The sequence below is a fragment of the Fulvia fulva genome, chromosome 9, assembly GCF_020509005.1.
Source record: "Fulvia fulva chromosome 9, complete sequence".
In the NCBI taxonomy this organism is placed as follows: domain Eukaryota; kingdom Fungi; phylum Ascomycota; class Dothideomycetes; order Mycosphaerellales; family Mycosphaerellaceae; genus Fulvia; species Fulvia fulva.
Window position 1 is genome coordinate 1,130,751 of NC_063020.1, and position 20,690 is coordinate 1,151,440.

Genomic DNA, 20,690 nt, shown 5'->3' on the forward strand with positions numbered 1-20,690 from the left:
GCAAAGAGTGACTTGAAGGGCGGAGACACCCCTGCACGGATCGGCGAATCATTGATGCGTGCATCAGCCCGCCGCCGCAATCGTCACCAGGTACACACCACCTTCGAGGCATGAGCTAGCAACACTTTACTGCTACTCTCGCAATGAGCTTCAATAAACCATCTCATCAGGTATGAATGTGTTCGTTAGGTATTACTGACCCCATAACTCATTGCCCAACAGGAGATGCGAGAGATCACGAGAGCTAATATGGACATTTGGGCTTTCATAGACCGGACAGAGTAAGGCGCTCTACATCTTACTTATACTATTGCTCCTAATGCGACATCCTAGTACTGCATCTCCATTCTGGCGAGCTGCATCCGCCAACAGCCAGCGAAGTAACGATCAGAAGAGCAATGCGCAACCTGAGCGCAAAGTGATTGGCGCGTCCTACTCGCATGCAGACATACTCAACTTCAACCAACTGTATGCGACCAAGCCTGAACACTATATGGCTTACTGACACCTCACCAGGAACGTCTCTGGCGACCGACCTCGAACGCCGCCCACGACATCGAGTAACACCCGAAGCACACCACCACCAGCGTCTAGGAATGCACGATCTCCACCTTCGCGACCAGGATACAGCAGCTTTCTCTCCGAATCTAGCAATGCCTACGACGAGGAGGGAGACGATGGCTTTGGCTTGGACGATGAAGAGGACGAGTTTGGTCTGCCCAGCATAGCAAGCATGCGCAGGAAAGGCAAGCGGATATCGAGCAAGAAAGCTAAAGACCCTGGTGGGAGCAGCACATTCTCCAGAACGACCAGCGGTAACAGCATCACCAAGAACGGAGTGCCGACGCCCGCAAGTCTTGGATCGTGGGCATTGAACGATGGAGATGTGGCCTCTGAGCGCGCTCTACCTGCATACCCTACCTTGAAACGCACAGAGACAGGCCAGAAGATCCTCAGACCTCAGTACAAAGACATACTTCGCGACCCGGCCAACAGCCTACATCTGATCTCGCATCCTGCTGTGACACCTGGAGCTTCGGCAAAGGAAGTCGAAGCTCATTCAGCACGCATTACGCGAATCAACAAGTTTAAGAAGATCCTCCAGGCATCCTCGATATCACTTGCAGAACTCCGAGGCCAGGCATGGAATGGTCTGCCGAGCGAAGTTCGTGCGATGACATGGCAGCTGCTACTCGGATATCTACCCACATCATCCGAACGACGAGTCGCGACTCTTGAGCGAAAACGAAACGAGTACCTAGACGGTGTACGACAAGCATTTGAAAAGGGCACAATGGGCGCAGACGCACCTGTACAAGCAGGAATCTCAGGACCCGGCTCTTCGCCGGCACAGAATAGAGGTCGCGGTCGCGGTCTGGACGAAGCAATATGGCATCAGATCAGCATCGACGTACCGCGAACGAACCCACACCTCGAACTCTACAGCTACGAAGCAACGCAACGAAGTCTGGAGCGAATCCTTTACGTCTGGGCGATACGGCATCCTGCAAGCGGTTACGTCCAAGGTATCAACGATCTAGTCACACCGTTCTGGCAAGTCTTCCTCGGCCAGTATATCACAGACCCCGACGTCGAATCCGGTATGGATCCTGGGCAACTACCCAAAGCAGTTCTAGATGCGGTCGAAGCAGACAGCTTCTGGTGTCTAACAAAGCTCCTGGATGGAATCCAGGATAACTATATTCACGCGCAACCTGGAATCCAACGACAAGTCTCCGCGTTACGGGATCTTACAGCACGAATCGATGAAGCGTTAGCGAAGCATATGGAGCAAGAAGGCGTGGAATTCATCCAATTCTCCTTTCGCTGGATGAACTGTCTCCTCATGCGAGAAATCTCCGTCCGTAACACCGTGCGGATGTGGGATACATATCTCGTACGTACCTCCCTGTCCACTTTGCCATTTTCCTCCCACCATCACTAACACTCTTCTTTCCCACAGGCAGAAGAACTCGGCTTCTCCTCCTTCCACCTCTACGTCTGCGCCGCCTTCCTCGTCAAGTGGAGCGACAAACTGCAGCGGATGGATTTCCAGGAGATTATGATGTTCTTACAGTCCTTGCCGACGAAGGAGTGGACGGAGAAGGATATTGAGTTGTTGCTTAGTGAGGCGTTTATCTGGAAGAGTCTGTTTGAGGGCAGTAAGGCGCATGTTAGGCAGACGAGCAGTGCTGCGCAGGTCATGCAGCTGTGAGGATCTCGAGGTCGGCGGGCTGTGGCCAGGAGAAGTGATATCCAGAAGAGTTACTCTCCGTTCTGTGAGCTTGCTGAATGGACAAGCAGGATACCAGATCAGCTGGCTGTATCGCTGTGACCATTAAGCAGCGGTACCTCTTCAATCATCAAATTCACCAGCCCTTCTTTCGGCGGCGAGAACTGTCTGAGCTTCACGCCAGCTTCCTGGAATATTTTCGCCGCTTCATCGTCCATGTAGTAGCTATTGCTGTACACAACCTCTGTGATCCCCACCTGCACGATCTTAATGGTGCAGGTGAGGCAAGGACAAGTATTGCAGTACAAGACTGCACTGTCCCCGATCCGTTCTCTCCCAGCTTCTAACAGTGCATTCTCCTCGGCATGAATGCAAAGACACGTACTAAGACTCACGCCTCCAATCCCGCCACCATTACAACGTGGACAACCGCCTTCGTTGCAGTTGGAGACGTTCCGGGGCGTGCCGTTGTAGCCTGTGGCCATTACGCGTTTCTCGCGCACGAGGACGCAGCCGACTTGGCGGCGCATACAGTTGCTGCGGCGCGCGGCGAGGGAGGCGAGGGTCATGAAGTAGTGGTCCCAGGTTGGGCGCAGGCGGGAGGGGTCGGTGAGGTTCAGTGAGTCTAGGGAGGTCCAAAGGTGATTTAGGGAGGTGGTGGAGTTGAGGAGTTTTATCTGTGCTCGAGTTGCCGTGGTGGCGAGACCTGTAGATGGGGAGTAAAGGTGAGCATCGTTGCGGAGGACGAATTGGTCGAGGGTTGGCGGTGTGAGGGCAGCTTTCGCACACCGGTCCTTGAAGCGCGTCCAGCGGAGGGAAATGGGGGCGTCGATGTGGAGGAGTATGAAGAAGGGTCTTCTTGATAGTACTTCGGCTATGTGTTCATCGTAGAGGGAGACGGTTGCGAAGTTTGTTTGCCAGTGTTTTGTGGCGTATTCCAGGAGATCCTCGACTGTGTTGAATTTCGTTTCTAGGTCGCCGTATGTGGTCTCTGGCACGTGGGCTTCGGAGGCGGACTTTTCGACGCTGGGGGTGGCGGCGTTGCGGTGGAGGGAGAGGAGTTGGAAGTTGTGGTTTTGGATGAGGTATTGGAGGACTGAGTGCTTGCCGGCGCATATGCCTGTGTACTGTTAGCTGGTGTTTGTGTGGACTTGCTGGGACTATGTTACCGCCGCAGATTCCTATGAGCATGTTGGAGTATATCACACGTGATTATGCTGGGAGGTTGCTCTTGCTTACATCCATGGATATATGATATATGCCACCTGACAGCGACTTCTTTGTGGTGTAGACTACTTTGCGCGTCTTCACGCGTCGGCAAGGATCGACGAGGCCCCGCACCTGCAGTGTCTTGACAGCTGCATGTCCCACTTGAGCGCCTGCTCTTGCAAGGTCATCATCAACATGAGCACGAGACATGCGACTTCACTCCGGCCGTTCCTCTCGTGACCATTCACACAACATCACACACTACATTCGACAAACCTCCGTTCTCTGCACATTGCTACATCGTTACATCGCACAGCACTCACCCGAGTCGTTTACAACTACAGCATCAGCACGAGACGGGCATCATCTTCCCATACAGACACAGATAGGCCTCAGGCCAAACACCCTCACTACGAGTCAATATGGCACAGCTCATGTACGCGCCATGGACGTCGGACGTCGAGCTCGCCTTCTACAGTGCACTGGCGAACATCAAGATCAACCACGACAAGCTCGACTCGTCCGCTCGGAAAGTGCTCGGACTGTACGAGATCAACCACAAGGACGCACCGGAACGCAGCACTCGCATGCAAATACATGGCACTGCACTGACCACTGACGAGTGTGTTGTCCCCTGCCTCCGCACTTTCACACACTGACACCATCTGCGTAGAGTGCAGAAGGGCTTCTTCCGAGCAGAAGGCTTCATCCGCAACTTCAACACGATCGACGAGTTTCGACAGGTCGACAAAGCCGCCCACATAGAAAGAGCTGGTCGCATGATCTGGGACGCCATCAAGGATGGAACAATATACTCCTGCCCTTCACTACTGTGCTCCTTCTCCGCAGTATGCTTCGCCGACTTGAAGAAATACAAGTTTACATACCACTTCGCATACCCAGCCATACATTCGGACCCCTCGTGGAAACTCGTCGTGCCGAACGACAACCCACAAGCTGCTATTAGGAAGCTGGACCCAAAGGAGACTGAAATGCTTGTCGATGCCGTGCAGACATGGAGATACAGCGTAGACAGCAGACAGCATGGCTTCTTCCTGGCCAAGCGACTGCGCAAAGAAGTGTTGGAGGCAGAGTGGCGGGCGGGCAGAGGAGAAGTGGAGGAGGAAGGAGAGGACGGCAACCTTTGCACGAAACCATCTAGGGGGAAATCGCGGACTAGTAGTCTCAGCGAAGTGGGCTTCCTCTGGTGGATCGGCTCCCTGTCCAGCTACGAGAATGGCTTTTTCGACAATGCTCGTCCAGAGGATCGATATGTATGCTTCGCCGACCCTTCAACTTACTCCGAGAACCCTGGCTGGATGCTACGAAATCTGCTCGTGCTCGTGCGACAAAGATGGCATCTGGACAATGTCAAGATCATCTGCTACCGCGACGTTCATGCACGAAGGGAACACCCCACATCGCTGCTGATGGACCTGCAGTCAGCTGAACCAGTCTACCAAATCCCGCAGGACCAACTTGATCGAGCGGCACAGCAGTCGAGCCTTGGCACTAGCACTGCCTTCACGCCTGATCAAGTCGATCAATTCGGCGAACTCATCACAGACAAGCTGAAAGGAACTGACTCGCTTCCTCTTCGGCCGAAAACACCACCTGCTAGCGCAACACAGTTCACGAAAGCCACTGGCTGGGAACGTTCGGATCAGGGTAAAGTCATTTCGCGTACGGTCGATTTGGCCGCTTATCTGGACCCTTCCAGGCTGGCCGACCAAGCGGTCGACCTGAACTTGAAACTGATCAAGTGGAGGATAGCACCGTCTATCGACCTGGAGACTATCAAGCACACGAAATGTCTGCTGTTGGGCGCTGGCACATTGGGCGCCTATGTCGCACGAAATCTTATGGGCTGGGGAGTGAAGAAGATTACTTTCGTTGACGATGGACGAGTCAGCTACTCAAACCCCGTCCGACAACCACTGTACGACTTCAAAGACTGCCAGAATGGTGGCGTGTGGAAAGCGCAGCGGGCATCTGATGTTCTTTCAGGGATATACCCTGGCGTTGACTCCGAAGGTGTAGTAGTCAGCGTACCAATGGCAGGTCATCCCATCATTGGTGACGAGACGAAGGTGCAGCGACAGTTCGAACAGCTGAAGGGGCTTGTCGATGCCCACGATGCTATTTTCTTACTCATGGACACCAGAGAGGCTAGATGGCTACCTACAGTCATGGGCAAGTCCGCTGGCAAGATCGTCATCAACGCTGCTCTCGGATTTGACACATACATGGTCATGCGACATGGACAAAGAGCACCGCCTGCGCCGAGACCGTCTGTGGAGGAAAGTGCTGAAGGCACTGTCTTGACACATCCGAAGGATGAACAGAATCCTCTACTTGCTGCAGCATCGGATCCGATCGTCAATGGAAACGGTGCGAAGGGCGAGCCTGAAGAACTTGGCTGTTACTTCTGCTCCGATGTCGTTGCGCCGGCTGATAGCATGAAGAAAGCAACGCTGGATCAGCAGTGTACGGTAACAAGACCAGGCGCAGCGCCAATCGCCTCAGCTCTGGCAGTTGAGCTTCTGGTTTCAATTACGCAGCACAAGCTCAAAGGAAGAGCACCAGCACCTCCAGAACTGAAGTCTGTTGCTATTGCTCAAGCACCCGATACAGACCCTTCTTTGCCCAACTCGCACCCTCTCGGGACCGTACCACATCAGCTTCGCGGCTACATGTCAACCTGGCAAACACTGCAGATCAGAGGGCAACCGTACGACTGTTGCGCAGCCTGTTCGCCGAAAGTACTCGAAGCTTACGAGCGTGATGGTTGGAGCTTTTTGAAGCACGCTCTCAACGACAAGGGCTACGTGGAAGAGATCTCCGGTCTGGCTGAAGTGCAACGACAGGCCGAAGCAGCGGCACAGGCGATGGAGGCGCAGGAGGACGACTGGCCTGAAGAAGATGAAGAAGGCGAGCTGATATAGAGTGAGCAGCAGCCAGATCCTGGAATTTGGCCTGGTCAAACATTCCCGCGCCCTCATGTGGAGTGCATCGTAATACTATTGCATGCAGATAGACCGTACAGCCCGGGGCCTGATGAGGTCTCCCAGCCAGATCGCTCATCGTCAAGTAGCTCACCTGTTGAGCCCGACGGAGGTTCGGGCCCTGGGCAAGCACCGTCGTCGTCGGGAGCGAGACGCGAAGCACTTGCACCGCAAGAATCGGCTCCTGGACGGCGTTCATATTCGTGGCTGGAATTCGAGGAATCTACAAGTTCAGAGAATGAGGGAGCAGCTATTCAGGACACGTCGGGATCGAGACGCGAAACACTTGCACCGCAAGACTCGGCTTCTGGACGGCGTTCATATTCGTGGCTGGAACTCGAGGAATCTACAAGTTCGGAGAATGAGGGAGCACCTATACTGGACACGTCGGCGCCTTACGACCCGGGACCATGGCTATCACGGACTATCCCCAACATAATCCGCAACGCTGCCGCTGGCATGATGCCATGGAGGAACGCGGAGCTGCCGCCCAGGGATCCTCTTACTGGGCAGCCGATTCGACCACCGCCTTTCGCCTTGACCGGCGAGGTGTGGGATTGGCTCATGGGCGTGGCTGACCTGCATCGCGTAATGACGCCTCCGCAAGAAGATACCACCGACTCTGTTACTCGATCGCTCTCGCCGCCACCGTCTTTCAACAGAGAACTGATGGTGTGGTGGCTCAAGCACGACTTCAACGTGCATCTTACGGCACTTCCTTCAGACGACGTCGAGGCGGCAGATGCTGAGGCCAACGCGCCAGCAGAGGATGAAGACGGCACTTTGTCCGCGGAACCTTGTGACCAGGCATGGTGGAAGCTTAGTAAGAAGCACAAGAAGAAGCCGAGAGTGAGGGAAAGATTGCGGAAGGCTTTCTTTGCGGCCTTCGATATAGAAGAGGAACGTTAGAAGCGTGAAGGTGCTTTGAGGTACATGGGGTTCAAGTCGTCGGATATTCGGGTTCGGAGCAACTCCAGGGATCGATGGGGACAGCCGCACTGGGTGCCGTAGAGTGCAATAGCTGCCTTTGTGGCGAATATTCAGTTACCCAAGAACGCCGAATCTCGAGGATAGACAGTGCTCTCGAGCACTGTAAGATAGGCCTAATTCTTTTGAGGCTTACAGTATGCACGAGACAAGGTGCGTTGCATCACAGTGCTTCCACGTCGTTGGCGATTGCTACGCTTCGCTGTTACTCCTGCAGCAGTCACAGCGTATCTCGAATCTTGTGTAGCCGGCTACCTCTGCTGACCATAGGCCCCAAAATGCTAGGCTCCTCGGCAAAGAACGAACGACGGTACTCTCGAGAAAGGACACTGACAGCGAGCGCTGTGAGATGGGCCTGGTACGTTCGATGTTGTCAATACGCTTGAGGTAAGGCGCGCACAGTGCTTCCACCCTGGTCAGCACTCCAACACCAAACAGAGCAACCAAATGGCGGTTTGGTGCACAGACTCTCGAAGCAAGTCTTGAGGCCTCCCTTTGGGACATCAGATTATCCAGCCGAGCCCAGGCTCGTCATGCTTCGAACGTAGCTCGTGTGGACTGAGGACATCTTATCGAACTAGTCCCAGACTTGTCGCTGCCGGTGGCTGCACCGACAGTGACGCTTGATCTCAACGCTCTCGGCCTGTATTCCATACTCCTCCAAGCTCAAGAGCTTCGCCAAATCCTCAGCAGAGAACGGCAGGCTGCAGCTTGCTGGCCCGCCATTCATCGAATGCTTGACCTCCAGCTCGACGGCTTTTACTAGTCCGAATTGAAGCTTGCCAAAGTCTTTTATCTTTGCGACAGTCTCAGTGGAGAAGAAGCAGCGGGTGATCTCGTAGTGTGATGTCCAAGCGTCGTTAGTGCCTTCGCATTCGACTCTCAGTGGTACTGCATTGTCCGCGCAGAAAACCGACAAGGTCTCAGCGCGAATTCGACGGGAGACGCGCACGACGTTCTGGAGAGAATAGCCAGCGAGAGAACGAAGTGCCATGTCGATTTTAAGTTCTCGATCATTCTCAGGCAGTACGATCTCGTATATCGCATTCCGGAGCTCTGCTGGCAGGCCAAGGAACGATATGCGAGCCTTGATTGCTACCATGACTGGCTCTCTAGGTTATGGTCAGCGGAAGTCCGGGTCTGAGGGGAAGATGGTGACTTACTGCTTCTTGACTCCATCTATAATGGCGGCGGTGGTTGTGTCGAGTATAGCTTCGAGTGCAGCGTCTTTGAGGTACGGATAGTGGTAGCGCAGACGGTCAAAAGTGAGCGCACGAACCTCCTGGCATACTTGGTCGTTGCGGTTGAAACCGTGATGTCCATGTCGCCAGTATTGCCGTGGTGAATTGCGGGTTTGGTGGGATTGTCCTCCGTGCCGGTGCGATCTTCCGAGGACTCAGCAGTAATGTTTGTGGTGTGTGCTGGTATTGCTGACATTGTTGCGGTGCGAAGCTTGCGGAAAAGAGACGAAGGTGAGTCAAGAACTGCCAAGCTTACGTAATGTGACATTTTCACATGCAAAGCTCTAACCATACATGTAAACTTAAACATACAAAAACTCAAGACAGACATCCAACGTCCACTAATCTCAAATGCTCCGCCAAACGCCCGATTGTCGCAATTATAGACGGAAGATCAAGACGCTCCAAATTCTTAGCGAACAACGCCTCTGAGCCGCCTAGCTTATAACGATAGAAATCCTCCGGAGAAGATGTCCCTAGACCGACTATATGGATGATTGTAGGTACACTGTCGTCGAAGATATAGATAGATAGATTTGTCATTCCCCTGTTCTAGGACCCTACTCGGCCTATGTAGGTATATATCTATTATCATATATAAAGGGAAACCCGAATAGGTGAAAACCCTTCCCGCCCCCGACTTCTCCTTGTCTAGATTAGCTTTCCCTCTGAACGTGCGTAGTCCATGTCACTACCCCGTTAGCCCCGCTCCCAGCCGGTCTCGTCGCGCTACGCCGTGTCCTCTCTTCCTATACTACTCCTACTAGGCGGTACTGTTCTAGCCAGCCCTTCTCTAGTATCCAGTTCGTAATACGCCGTAGGTCCTTAACGTTGTTAAGAAGTGCCCTAATCGTCCGGTTCCTCGCCTTTACTATCTACTCCCCCCTTCCTAGCGACTACCTCGGGTAGACGAGGAGTACGTACCGTACATTCTAGGAGTAATAGCCGTAGGGGCAGCTAGTATTTGTGTATTCTAGAACCTTCCTCTATAATAGGTACCCCTAGAGGCCGATGTGTTCGCTTTGTACTTGGGTTGCTATACTACTCTATACCCTCGTAAGGCGGTAGTAGATAAGCTTCGGGGGGTACTTGACCGCGGATTTCGTAGCTAACTATTCCTTAGGTTGTCCCGCTAGCGAAGGGTGTCATGGTCTCCCTATAGAGTGTACAGAAGGTAGGGACAGAAGAGCCTCAGAGTGCTCAGAAGTCGTCAAGAAGTGACAGTCTAGCTTAGTGTATAAGCGCTAAGAATTATATACCCCGTAATATTTACTACGGGACCTAGCCATCCAAATTCACCCCTCTACCAAACCTTGACAGATTCACTTCGGCTCGTGACTATGTGACTCATAGCACTCCCGCGAGTACCCGCGACTGCGCTAGACCCTAGAAGAAGCACGTAGAAGACTCGGAACGTAGGGCAGGTTAGAATAAGGTTTTGAGTAAAGCTACTAAGCGCGGCTTCGTACGGGTTAGCCCTATTAATACGGGGACACGTACTTACGAGGGTCGCGTATAAATATCTAGCCTTCCCTAGGCCTCTCTTACTTTCTTCGTCTTTCGTTTTGTGTAGTAATCATACCATACCCTTTTGTATCTACACTTCGTACCTACATTCTCGCTTTTACCCTTATATCTTATAGGCTAGGCTCTCGCCCTAACATCACGAAAGACTAACAAACCGTCAACTACTCGGGTCATCCTTATAGGTAACTACGCTACCGATAGAGGTGTTAACCTCGACAACTAAGACACTCTATTCTACTTTAGTAAGTAGACTAATATCCCCTTCTCGAACGCCGCTACCTTCGGTGCCTAGGCAAACGCTAACCCCGACACCGCCTACGCTCTTATTAACCGTACCGTCTCCTCTTTCCGCGAGACCGCCTAGTAGGTCGAGCAAGCAAATAACTAAGTAACATACCTTTAAGGTATTATGAATACCTTCTAGAACCTCGCCCCGTACGCCGACGACAACCGCCGCTAGTACTTCTCTAAGAAGGTTAACGACCTAGACGAGTTCGACGGTAATAAGAGCAAGTTTAAGGTATTTAAGACACAGCTTACTATTAAGCTATTAGCTAATACCGACTACTTTCCGTAAGAGAAGGACAAAGTTACGTACGTCTTCTCCCTCCTTCGGGGAGACGCCGCGGCTTAGATATAACACTATATCGATAACGTTACGTAGACTATCGGCTACCCGGACGTCCTTACCTTAATATAGGACCTCCGTACTACCTTTAGTAATCTAGACCGTAGAGCCACCGCCTAGAACGCTATCTATAACCTCCTCTAGAAGAACAAGAGCTTCGCCGAGTACCTCGCGGCCTTTAACCGCGACATCGGGTTTACCGGCTATAACGAAGAGACTAAGAAGAGTACTCTCCGCCGTGGTTTGTTAGTAGAGCTTCTTCGAGCCCTCGAGGATAAGGACGTCGGTACTATAAGCTTCCGTAAGCTCGTCGAGACCTACTAGCGCCTCGACTCTAATATAAAACACACCGCCTCTCTCCTCGCTTCCCGTTCTTAAGGTCGTTAGCCTCGTAGTCCCGGAAGCCACTTCGCTACTCTACTAGGCGCCGCCGCTCCTACGGCTCTCCCTCCCGTCTCTATAGGTAACGCTATAGATCTTAGCGCTAGTGCCGCCGTCCCTCGAGTCTAGGGCCTCGTTAACGGTAAGCTTACTCCCGAAGAGAAGCTTCGCCGTCGCTAGGCCGGACTCTATACCTACTACGGCGGTCTAGGCTATATCGTAGCTAACTATCCGTAGCTCGCTACCCGTAACGCCCGTAACCCGGTTTACGGCGCTATCGGCGCTATCGAGCCTACTCCTACTACTCCTACTAAGTAGGAAAAAGCCTAGGTCTTCCTTATCGACGCGATAAAGACTAAGAACAACGTTTACCGAAAGTAAAGAGAGGAAAGAAGTTGAGGATCAATATAGTATAGCTAGACCTATACGACGAGACGGGCAAGGACTACGCTTATAAACCGTTCGTTACGAATATAAATATCGGCTTAAAGAAACTCTCTTCTTCCAATCTCACTCTTATAGACACTAGCGTACTAGGCGAGTCTTTTATAGACTATAAACTCGCGACCTCTCTTAACCTCGAACCCTAGGAACTAAAGTACCCTCGTACCCTTAAACTCTTTAACGGTACGGAGACTACTACTAGTAAGATTACTCATGTTGTATACACGTTAATCACCCTCGGAGGTAAGCGTATGTCGATCACTAGCTTCCTTACGTCCCTACCGTATTAGAAGTTTATCCTCGGCCTCCCCTAGTTTAGACGACACCGACCTATTATCGACTAGACTTCCCTTACTGTTAGCTTCCCTCTAGAAGTTCCTCCGGTACCTCCGCCTTCTCCGCCGCCTTAGCGCGGTCCTAAGTATACTAAGATCTTCTAGATAAACGCCGCTACCTTTACTACTACTACTAAGTAGCCTAAAGCTTAAGTCTTCGCCGCCTCTCTCCGCGATATCGACATCGCCCTCGAGAAGCTCGATAAGAAGCGTATACCTACCGACCCTACTACGAAGGTCCCTCCTTAGGCACACTACATCCTCTACGTATTCGATACTAAAGCCGTAGACGAGCTGCCTCCTTATTGCCCTTACAACTATAAGATTAAGCTAGAAGAAGGTATAGAGATACCGTTCGGACCGCTATATTCTATGTCCCGAGAAGAGCTTATCGTCCTTAAGAGATACCTCGAAGAGAACCTAAAGAAGGGGTTTATTCGAGCGAGCCGTTCTAGCGCTAGTAGTCCCGTTATGTTCGTTAAGAAGCCCGGCGGTAGCCTACGCTTCTACGTAGACTACCGAGGCTTAAACGCTATTATAAAGAAGAACCGCTACCTAATACCGTTAATTTAGGAGACGCTCGAGCGCCTCTCTAAGGCTAAGTACTTTACTAAGCTCGATGTTATCGCTACGTTTAACAAGTTACGAATAGTAGAAGGACACGAGTATCTTATAGCCTTCCGTACTCGCTACGGGCTATTCGAGTCGCTCGTTATACTCTTCGGCGTTTATAACGGGCCTAGTACCTTCTAGAACTTTATTAATAACATCCTTTAGGAGTTCCTCGATCAGTTCTATACTACCTATATCGACGATATCCTAGTCTATAGCGAGACTAAGGAGGAGCACCGCGAGCACGTCTATAAGGTCCTTTAGAAGCTCGTAGACGCCGGCTTATAGCTCGATATCGACAAGTACGAGTTTAAGAAGACCGAAGTCAAGTTCCTTAGTTTAATTATTACCGTAGACGGTATTAAGATAGACTAAGAGAAGATCGACGCTATCGTCGAATAGGATACTCCTACGAACGTCAAAGAGGTCTAGGGTTTCTAGGCTTTACTAACTTCTACCGCCGCTTTATCTACGTATTTTCGGGCGTAGTACGCCCTTTAACGAAGCTTACGCGTAAGGGTAAGAAGTTCGCCTAGACCGACGAATACTAGGAGGCTTTTGACTTGCTTAAAGCGAAGTTTATTAAGAACCCGCTTCTATAGCACTTCGATTTCGAACTAGAGACCCGTATAGAGACCGACGTATCCGACGGCGTAGTAGGCGGTGTCCTACTATAACGCCGCTCGCCTAAATCCCCCTAGTTACCTATCGCCTTCCTCTCTAAGAAGATGACCGCTACGGAGTATAACTACGAGATCTACGACAAGGAGCTTCTCGCTATCGTTAAAGCTTTCGAAGAGTAGCGCCCCGAGCTCGAAGGCTCTACTATACCCGTCTAAGTAAGCTCCGACTATAAGAACCTCGTCTACTTTATAAAGAGTAAGCTACTTAATCGTCGCTAGGCCCGCTAGAGCGAGTTCCTCTCCCGGTTCAACTTTATAATCTCGTACACGCCCGGTAAGGCCAACTCGATAGCCGACGCCCTTACCCGCCGCCCTAGTAACTCTCTAGTTGATCGAAGAGGGGGCCGGCAAATCGTAGAGCAACAAGTTATTAAAGAGTATAACCTCTCTTCCGAGCTTCGAGAGTACCTATCGAACGGCTAGCCTACGCTCGCCGCTTCCTTTACTACTCTCGTACTCGCTCCTACCTACCTTAACGAGAGTAACGATAGATCCGAGCCTAAAGAATACGCCTCGGACGCTAAGGACTTGAACGACGATAAAGAGGGCTTAGTAACGACCGACGGCTTATCCGAATTAGACTTTAAGGGGTTTAATAATAAGGAGCAGCCCGAAGGCATTATAGTACGAGTACGAACAGCGTACGATACCGACATAGACGCCTAAGAGTTAGTTTAGGCCCTTGAATCTGGCGCGAGGACATTCCCGGGCTTCTCGCTATCCGAGTACGAGCTCTAGGAAGGTGTCGTCTACTTCCGTAAGAAGCTTTACGTACCGTAGCCCGAAGGCTCTAATATCCGAGCTAAGATTCTTTAAATTATCTACGACTCCGCCTCTAGGGGTCACCTAGGCGTAGCTAAGACCTATAAGCTCCTCGCTAGGTATTACTAGTAGCCGTATTCCTAGAAGGACGTCCGCCGCTACGTACTAAACTACGCTACTTACCGAAGAGCTAAAGCTAACCGCTACCGCCCCTACGGTCTCTTATACCCTCTCCCGGCTCCTACTCGTCCGTAGAAGCACATTACTATAGACTTTATTACCGATCTTCCTTACGGTAAGACCTTTAGCGGCGTAAAGGTAAAGGCCCTTCTAGTAATCGTAGACCGTTACTCTAAGGACCGGTACATAATCCCGTACTAGAGTATGACCGTAAAGGAGACTACTCGCTTGTTTTACGAATTCGTCTAGCGCTTTTAAGGCCTCCCGGATAGTATCACCTCTAATAGAGGCACCTAGTTTATCTCGTACTTCTAGAAGCGTCTATGTGCTATCCTAGGTATTAAGTATAACCTCTCGACCAGTTTTTAGCTATAGACCGACGGCTAGACCGAAATTACGAACGCTATCCTCGAGTAGGTCCTTCGTTACTTCGTCGACTACTACTAGAAGGATTGGCCTTAGTATATCCCTACGGTAGAGTTCGCTACTCGTAACTAGGACTCGGAGACTACTAGCTACTCTCCCTTCTATACTACGAGAGGTTACTACCCTCGTATAGGTATAGAACTAGAAGAACCTCCCCCTACCGAAGACGTAAGCGAGCAAGTAGTAGACGAGTTTGCTACTATACTCTTATAGATCTATAAAGAAGTTCACGACGAGATAGTATACGTATAAGCAATCTACGAGGATCAAGCTAATCGTCGTCGCTAGCTAGCTCCCGACTACTAAGTAGGCGATATAGTCTACCTTAACTCTAAGAACATTAAGACGGACCGCCCCTCTAAGAAGCTAAACTAGAAGAACCTAGGTCCTTTTAAGATCACCGAGCGTATTAGTTTATACGCCTACCGTCTAGCTCTTCCTACGAACATAAAGATCTACGACGTCTTCTATCCCGTACGCCTTCGGCCGTCGGCTAAGGACCTATTCCCGAACTAAAACTAAGACATACTAGGTCGTCCCGATGAAGTAGAAGTCGACGAGCCTATTAACCTACCTTCTAACGACTATACCGTCCGTAAGATCCGGGGAATCCGCGTAGAGCCTAACGACGTTAAAGGACTACCGCCGATTAAGTATAAAGTCGAATAGTAAGGTTGCCCTAAGTAGGATACCTTATAGGAACCTATCTAATATATCATCTTTAATCGTTAAGCAATCGAAGAATACTACGCCCGCGTAGACGGCCTAGAAGTCAATATCGGTAGGCTCTTCGAATCCGAGCTCTTCGACGGGGCTTACTAATAGTATATCGACTATGACATTAGGCCTAGGCCTAGTACTAAAGCTGAACATCCTCGATATATAGAACTACTACGGCTTCGTAGGAACTTAGCTTTGTTCGTAGGGGGCTACTATTATAGTCTCCCTATAGAGTATATAGAAGGTAGGGATAGAAGAGCCTTAGAGTGCTTAGAAGTCGTTAAGAAGTGACAGTCTAGCTTAGTATATAAGCGCTAAGAATTATATACCCCGTAATATTTACTACGGGACCTAGCCCTCTAAATTTACCCCTCTACTAAACCTTAACAGATTCACTTCGGCTCGTGACTATATGACTCATAGCACTCCCGCGAGTACCCGCGACTGCGCTAGACCCTAGAAGAAGCACGTAGAAGACTCGGAACGTAGGGCAGGTTAGAATAAGGTTTTGAGTAAAGCTACTAAGCGCGGCTTCGTACGGGTTAGCCCTATTAATACGGGGACACGTACTTACGAGGGTCGCGTATAAATATCTAGCCTTCCCTAGGCCTCTCTTACTTTCTTCGTCTTTCGTTTTGTGTAGTAATCATACTATACCCTTTTATATCTACACTTCGTACCTATATTCTTGCTTTTACCCTTATATCTTATAGGCTAGGCTCTCGCCCTAATAAAGGGCGTCTACTATACCCTATAACCTAGTTGTTCTACCTTTCCTTCTATAGTTGCTCTATAAACAATATCTTACCCTCCTATTATATTACTAGCTATTAGTCCCTTACCCGGTAAATCGGCTCGTTTCCGGGTCGAATGTCCTTATACGCTAGTACTAATTCGCGGGCCCTTACGACTGTACTAGCGATGACCTTCTATACTAGGTACTATGCCGACTTGCCTAAGTAGGAGGTCCGTAGTCCCTAGATATATAGGTCGATCGGCGGTATAGCGGTCTCGTACTTAAGTATCCTTATTAGTATCGACTTATATACCCCGGTGACCTTCCTTAGGCATTAGTTTTAGATCTTCGCTAACGGCGTAACGAGTCCCTTTAATAGGTAGGCCCTCTCGCCTAAGGACTATACTTAGCTACTATAGGTAAGGACTAGCTATATAATAGCCGTATATAGAAGTCGTAACTACCGAAAGTCCGCCCCCTATATAGACGTAGTGAGCCTCTAGTATAATGCTATATTCTGTTTAGCTTTCCGTAATATTGCCTATACGTACTTCCTCTACCGTAGCGCCGGGTCTACCTATAGTCCGAGGATCCTAAGCTGATTTACCGGGTTAGTCGTATACCCCTATATCTAGATAGAAGCTTATATACTATAGGACCGTAGCTAGCGCGTAAAGTGTATTAGATTGTACTTTTCTAGGGTAAACCGAGCCCCGTGCCTCCTAGCCTAGTCCTCGTAGATCTTATACTTCTCTTCTAGTAGCCTATAGTTCTCCTTAGTCGAGGAAGACTACGCTAGGATATTCGTGTCGTCTACGAAGCCGCTCGTAGCGGTGTTCTAGGATTCTAGGGCTAGGAGTAGCGTCGCTATAAAGAAGAGGAACAGAATAGGTACTAGTATTAAGCCTTACGGGATTCTAGTATAGACTACTTGAAATAGGCTTTTGTACTAGCCGACTAGGATCGACGTACTACGGTTTTAGAGGTAGGACCGTACGAAGTTAATAAGCTACTTAGGGAGTCCTTTTGACCTTAGGATATAGAGTAGCCGCGGGTATAATATATAGTCAAAGGCTCCTAATATATCTAGACTAAGTAAGGATGCCACCTTATCCCTATTCTTATACTAGATAGCCTTTACCTAAGAGGTAATAAGTTCTATCGCGGATAGCGTCGATCGCTATAGGCGCGTACCTATCTAGGTATCCGGGAGTAGGGAGTACTCCTCTACCGCCTCGGAGAGTCTCGTTATAACTAGCTTCTTAAGCGCCTTCCTAAGAGTATTAAGGAGCGTAATTAGGCGGTACGACTTCATCTACGTATAGTCTTCCTTTTACGGCTTACGTAGGACTACTATCGTCGATTGTTTTAATACTATTAGGTAGTATCCGGTCTATAGGTAGGCGTTAAAGATCGCTATAACTACTAGGGCTAGTTAATCTCTACACTTCTTTAGTAGCTCGTTTAGGATCCTATCCGGCCCCGGGGCTTTCTTCGCCGGTAACTTCCTAAGTATAGCGGCAACTTCTCCCTCGGACATATTCTATTCGACCGCTATACTAGGGGCTAGGGGAGTAGAGCTGTTTATATCGCTTAGATTAGCCTCGACTAGGGGCGGGAAGAACTTACTAGCTAGTAGACGCGCCTTGGCCTTAGGGTCGCTAACCGGCCTACTAGGCGATTATAGCGCTAGGATAGAGAAGGAGGGGCCCTATATAGGGTTCTATCGGGCCCATTTCGCTAGCTTCTATATCCTTACTAGCTTGTCGGCGATTTCTTCTACTATAGCCCTCTAGCTAACTGCTTTCTCCCTCTATATTATAGCTTTCTTCTATTAGTATACCTCCCTATATACGTTCTAGGCCTCCTCGCTATAGCTACTCGTCTATACCCGGCGGGCTCTCCTTACTTCTCTTACTACCGTAGTACACTTCGGCGTCTAGTATAGTTTAGACTATATCGTTAGTTAGGTAAGCGGAACGTGAAGTAAGGTCGCTTTTCTTATTTCGTCTATTAACCCTTAGACTACCTCGTCTATCTCGTCTTTACTATTATATTACTACTACGCGATCTAGACTAGCCTCTCGGAGTCGTCGAGGTATACCTAGATATTAGCCTAGTAGGCCTTTCCCTAGTTTAGCTTAGGGGTTCTCGCTAGTATATATTATATCTATATCGTAATAGAGGTCCTAACTAGTATATAGTCTAACGACGCCTCGAGTTTATGTTCGATCCTATAGTAGGTTACTATATAGTAGTAGCTATCTAAGATCTAGGAGAGGTCGATCGTGCCTTAGAGTCCCTCTCTCTTCTAGGTGCCTAGGTCCTTCGGGGTATTAAGGGTAATTACGTTACTCGCTTTTAAGTCGATTACTTTATCGGCTATAGGGTGCGGCTATATAAGGCTTTCCTAGGAAGGGTAGTATATATTAAAGTCTCCTACTACGATATAGTAGCCTTGTCTCTTAAGCGTACTGTCTAGGTGTCTATAGACCCTAAGGTCGCGGCTAGACCTCGAGGCTAGCGGTTATATATATATATATATTATGTATCCAAGTGCTACCTACGTAGAGAGAGGTAATATCTCCCCCGCCTTCTTCGTCTACGTAGTACACTACCTCCTATTTAGATTCTAGTATATCCTTACTAATATAGAAGCACGTACGGGGTCTGCCGTCGCTTCGTAGGCATATCGTATAGCCTAGTAACTTATAGGTCGTTAGTCTCTTATAGTACGGGTTAATCTATAGCTCCTAGATTACTAGGACGTAGTAGACGTACGGGTCCGCCTCGTATAGGAAATAGTTCTATACTATATCCTTACTATAGTTAACGTTATACTAGATAATACGAAGCGTGTCGAGTCTAGTTATTGTTATCGACAATCATTTACTCTATAATGTCCTATGTCCTATTACCTAGCGCGTCCTAGTCTACGCGTATTAGTTATATACTAAAGGGGAGCCGGGCCTAGTTAGATTCCCTCGCCGTAACTATTAGAGTACGTAGCCTCCCGTACGCCCTAGGTTATATATCCTTTATATTATTCTCGGCCCTAGGGCGCTTATACCCGACCGCCGCTAGCTAGTTCCGGTATAGACTAGCCTTACGGTCGCCGTAGAATCTTAGGGCGACCGTTCTGTTTATGATTGCCTTGTTTTTCGCTAGTTTCCGCTACGGGCATTCCGCGCTATACGATAGGTAGTACCCCGGATAGTTAGCGTACCGCCTCGTAGCCGATATATAGTCCCTAGATATATAGTCCCCTATATAGTTCGAGTAGGCCTACTTGTTTATATACGTATAGGTTTAGTGTCTATACTATTAGCATTTAAAGTATTAGAGGACACGGAAGGATAAGGAGTGCTTTTCTACTATCTTAAGGCTATATTACTAGATTAGGCCTTATTATATTGCTAGATCCGCCGCTTTCGCGTCTTATAGCTATACGATTAGCGCCGAGGCCTTCTTACCTTCTAGCTATTTCCTATAGAGCTAAGTCGCCTTCTAGATTAGAGAGTTAAGAGTGACCGGGTTGTCCTCCTAGAGAGTACGTAGGTGACCTTAGTTACTTAGGTCAAACTCTTTAGGCATGTCGTGGACTAGGATCGTAAATTACTTCGTTAAGACCTTCGCTAATACCGTAACCTTAGATACCTACTATAGCTATACCTCTAGGTACCTCCTAGTAGTAGTAGAGCTAGTATAGATCTATAGAGTACCGTTAGACTATTAGTTCACTACGACTACCCCTAGTTAATTAATTCGCTAGGCGAGCTCCTTGTTCGATAGCTTCGCCACTTCGGCCTAGTCTTCCTTTACTATAATACGGATTGTAACTATATCGTACGTTAGGCGGGGGCCTAGTATTAAAGCCGCGACCGATACCTAGCTATAGGGGTATTAATTCCGGGTGGCCTTATTAATCGCCTAAGACGTCGTCCTTATTTCTTATTACCCTCGGTAATACGATAGTACTAGTACCGTACGTAGCTAAGTGATTATTACCTATAGAGACCGGTATAGGAGCTAATCGTTAGTCTCTATACTTTTTACGTCCTCTATAAGTTGCTACTAGTTGTCTTAGGGGAGCTTCGCCTATAGAGCCGTAGGCGCCGGTAGTGCCGTAGCCTAGGCTACTATTACCTAGGAGTTGCGTAATGTAGCTAGGCACCTCCGCGGCGTTTAGGGCTATAGAGCTGAAGAAATAGGGTGAAGAGAACTTTAAGCTATCTAACTTAAATAAGGTAGAACTCCCTCAATTCTAGGGGTAGTAGCCTACTTTATAGATCGTTAGAATAGCCTTAATAAGGGCTTCGAATGTGTCGTGTTTAGCGATAGCGCCGATTCTTCCTTAAGGCTATCGGCCAATATAGATAGATGATTCATTTACCCGTTGTGGTGCCCTCCGGCCTATGCGGGTTTATGTCTATATATGTTACTGCATAAGGTAGGAAACCTATTCCTAGGTAAAAACCTCCTCTCCTTCTCTAATAGCTTCCTTGCCATGAGTTCTCAGTTTTCCTTCCATTAGGGTGCACTAGTGTCATGGTGGTTAGCCTCTGACTACCTTGTCTGCAA

General features: G+C 49.3%; 5 protein-coding genes across 5 annotated transcripts; 3 read left to right on the top strand and 2 right to left on the bottom strand.

Annotated features, from left to right (window-relative positions):
* Positions 1-143: 143 nt before the first annotated feature.
* On the top strand, positions 144-2,215 carry CLAFUR5_09096 (GTPase-activating protein gyp1; the record flags this gene model as incomplete). Its single annotated transcript, XM_047908244.1, has 5 exons — positions 144-170; positions 223-281; positions 334-468; positions 517-1,897; positions 1,964-2,215. The coding sequence occupies 5 exons, from the start codon at positions 144-146 to the stop codon at positions 2,213-2,215; spliced, it is 1,854 nt and encodes a 617-aa protein (XP_047766492.1).
* Positions 2,216-2,313: 98 nt separating this feature from the next.
* On the bottom strand, positions 2,314-3,424 carry CLAFUR5_09097 (Deoxycytidylate deaminase; the record flags this gene model as incomplete). Its single annotated transcript, XM_047908245.1, has 2 exons — positions 2,314-3,353; positions 3,403-3,424. 2 exons carry the CDS (start codon positions 3,422-3,424, stop codon positions 2,314-2,316), a joined length of 1,062 nt encoding a protein of 353 aa, XP_047766493.1.
* Positions 3,425-3,864: 440 nt separating this feature from the next.
* On the top strand, positions 3,865-6,387 carry CLAFUR5_09098 (Ubiquitin-like modifier-activating enzyme atg7; the record flags this gene model as incomplete). The annotated part of the gene is made up of 2 exons (XM_047908246.1): positions 3,865-4,064; positions 4,116-6,387. 2 exons carry the CDS (start codon positions 3,865-3,867, stop codon positions 6,385-6,387), a joined length of 2,472 nt encoding a protein of 823 aa, XP_047766495.1.
* A 522-nt stretch (positions 6,388-6,909) lies between these two features.
* Positions 6,910-7,356, top strand: CLAFUR5_20271 (uncharacterized protein; the record flags this gene model as incomplete). Its single annotated transcript, XM_059463107.1, has 1 exon — positions 6,910-7,356. The coding sequence occupies one exon, from the start codon at positions 6,910-6,912 to the stop codon at positions 7,354-7,356; it is 447 nt and encodes a 148-aa protein (XP_059319106.1).
* Positions 7,357-8,011: 655 nt separating this feature from the next.
* Positions 8,012-8,871, bottom strand: CLAFUR5_09099 (uncharacterized protein; the record flags this gene model as incomplete). Its single annotated transcript, XM_047908247.1, has 3 exons — positions 8,012-8,546; positions 8,598-8,716; positions 8,746-8,871. The coding sequence occupies 3 exons, from the start codon at positions 8,869-8,871 to the stop codon at positions 8,012-8,014; spliced, it is 780 nt and encodes a 259-aa protein (XP_047766496.1).
* Positions 8,872-20,690: the final 11,819 nt, after the last annotated feature.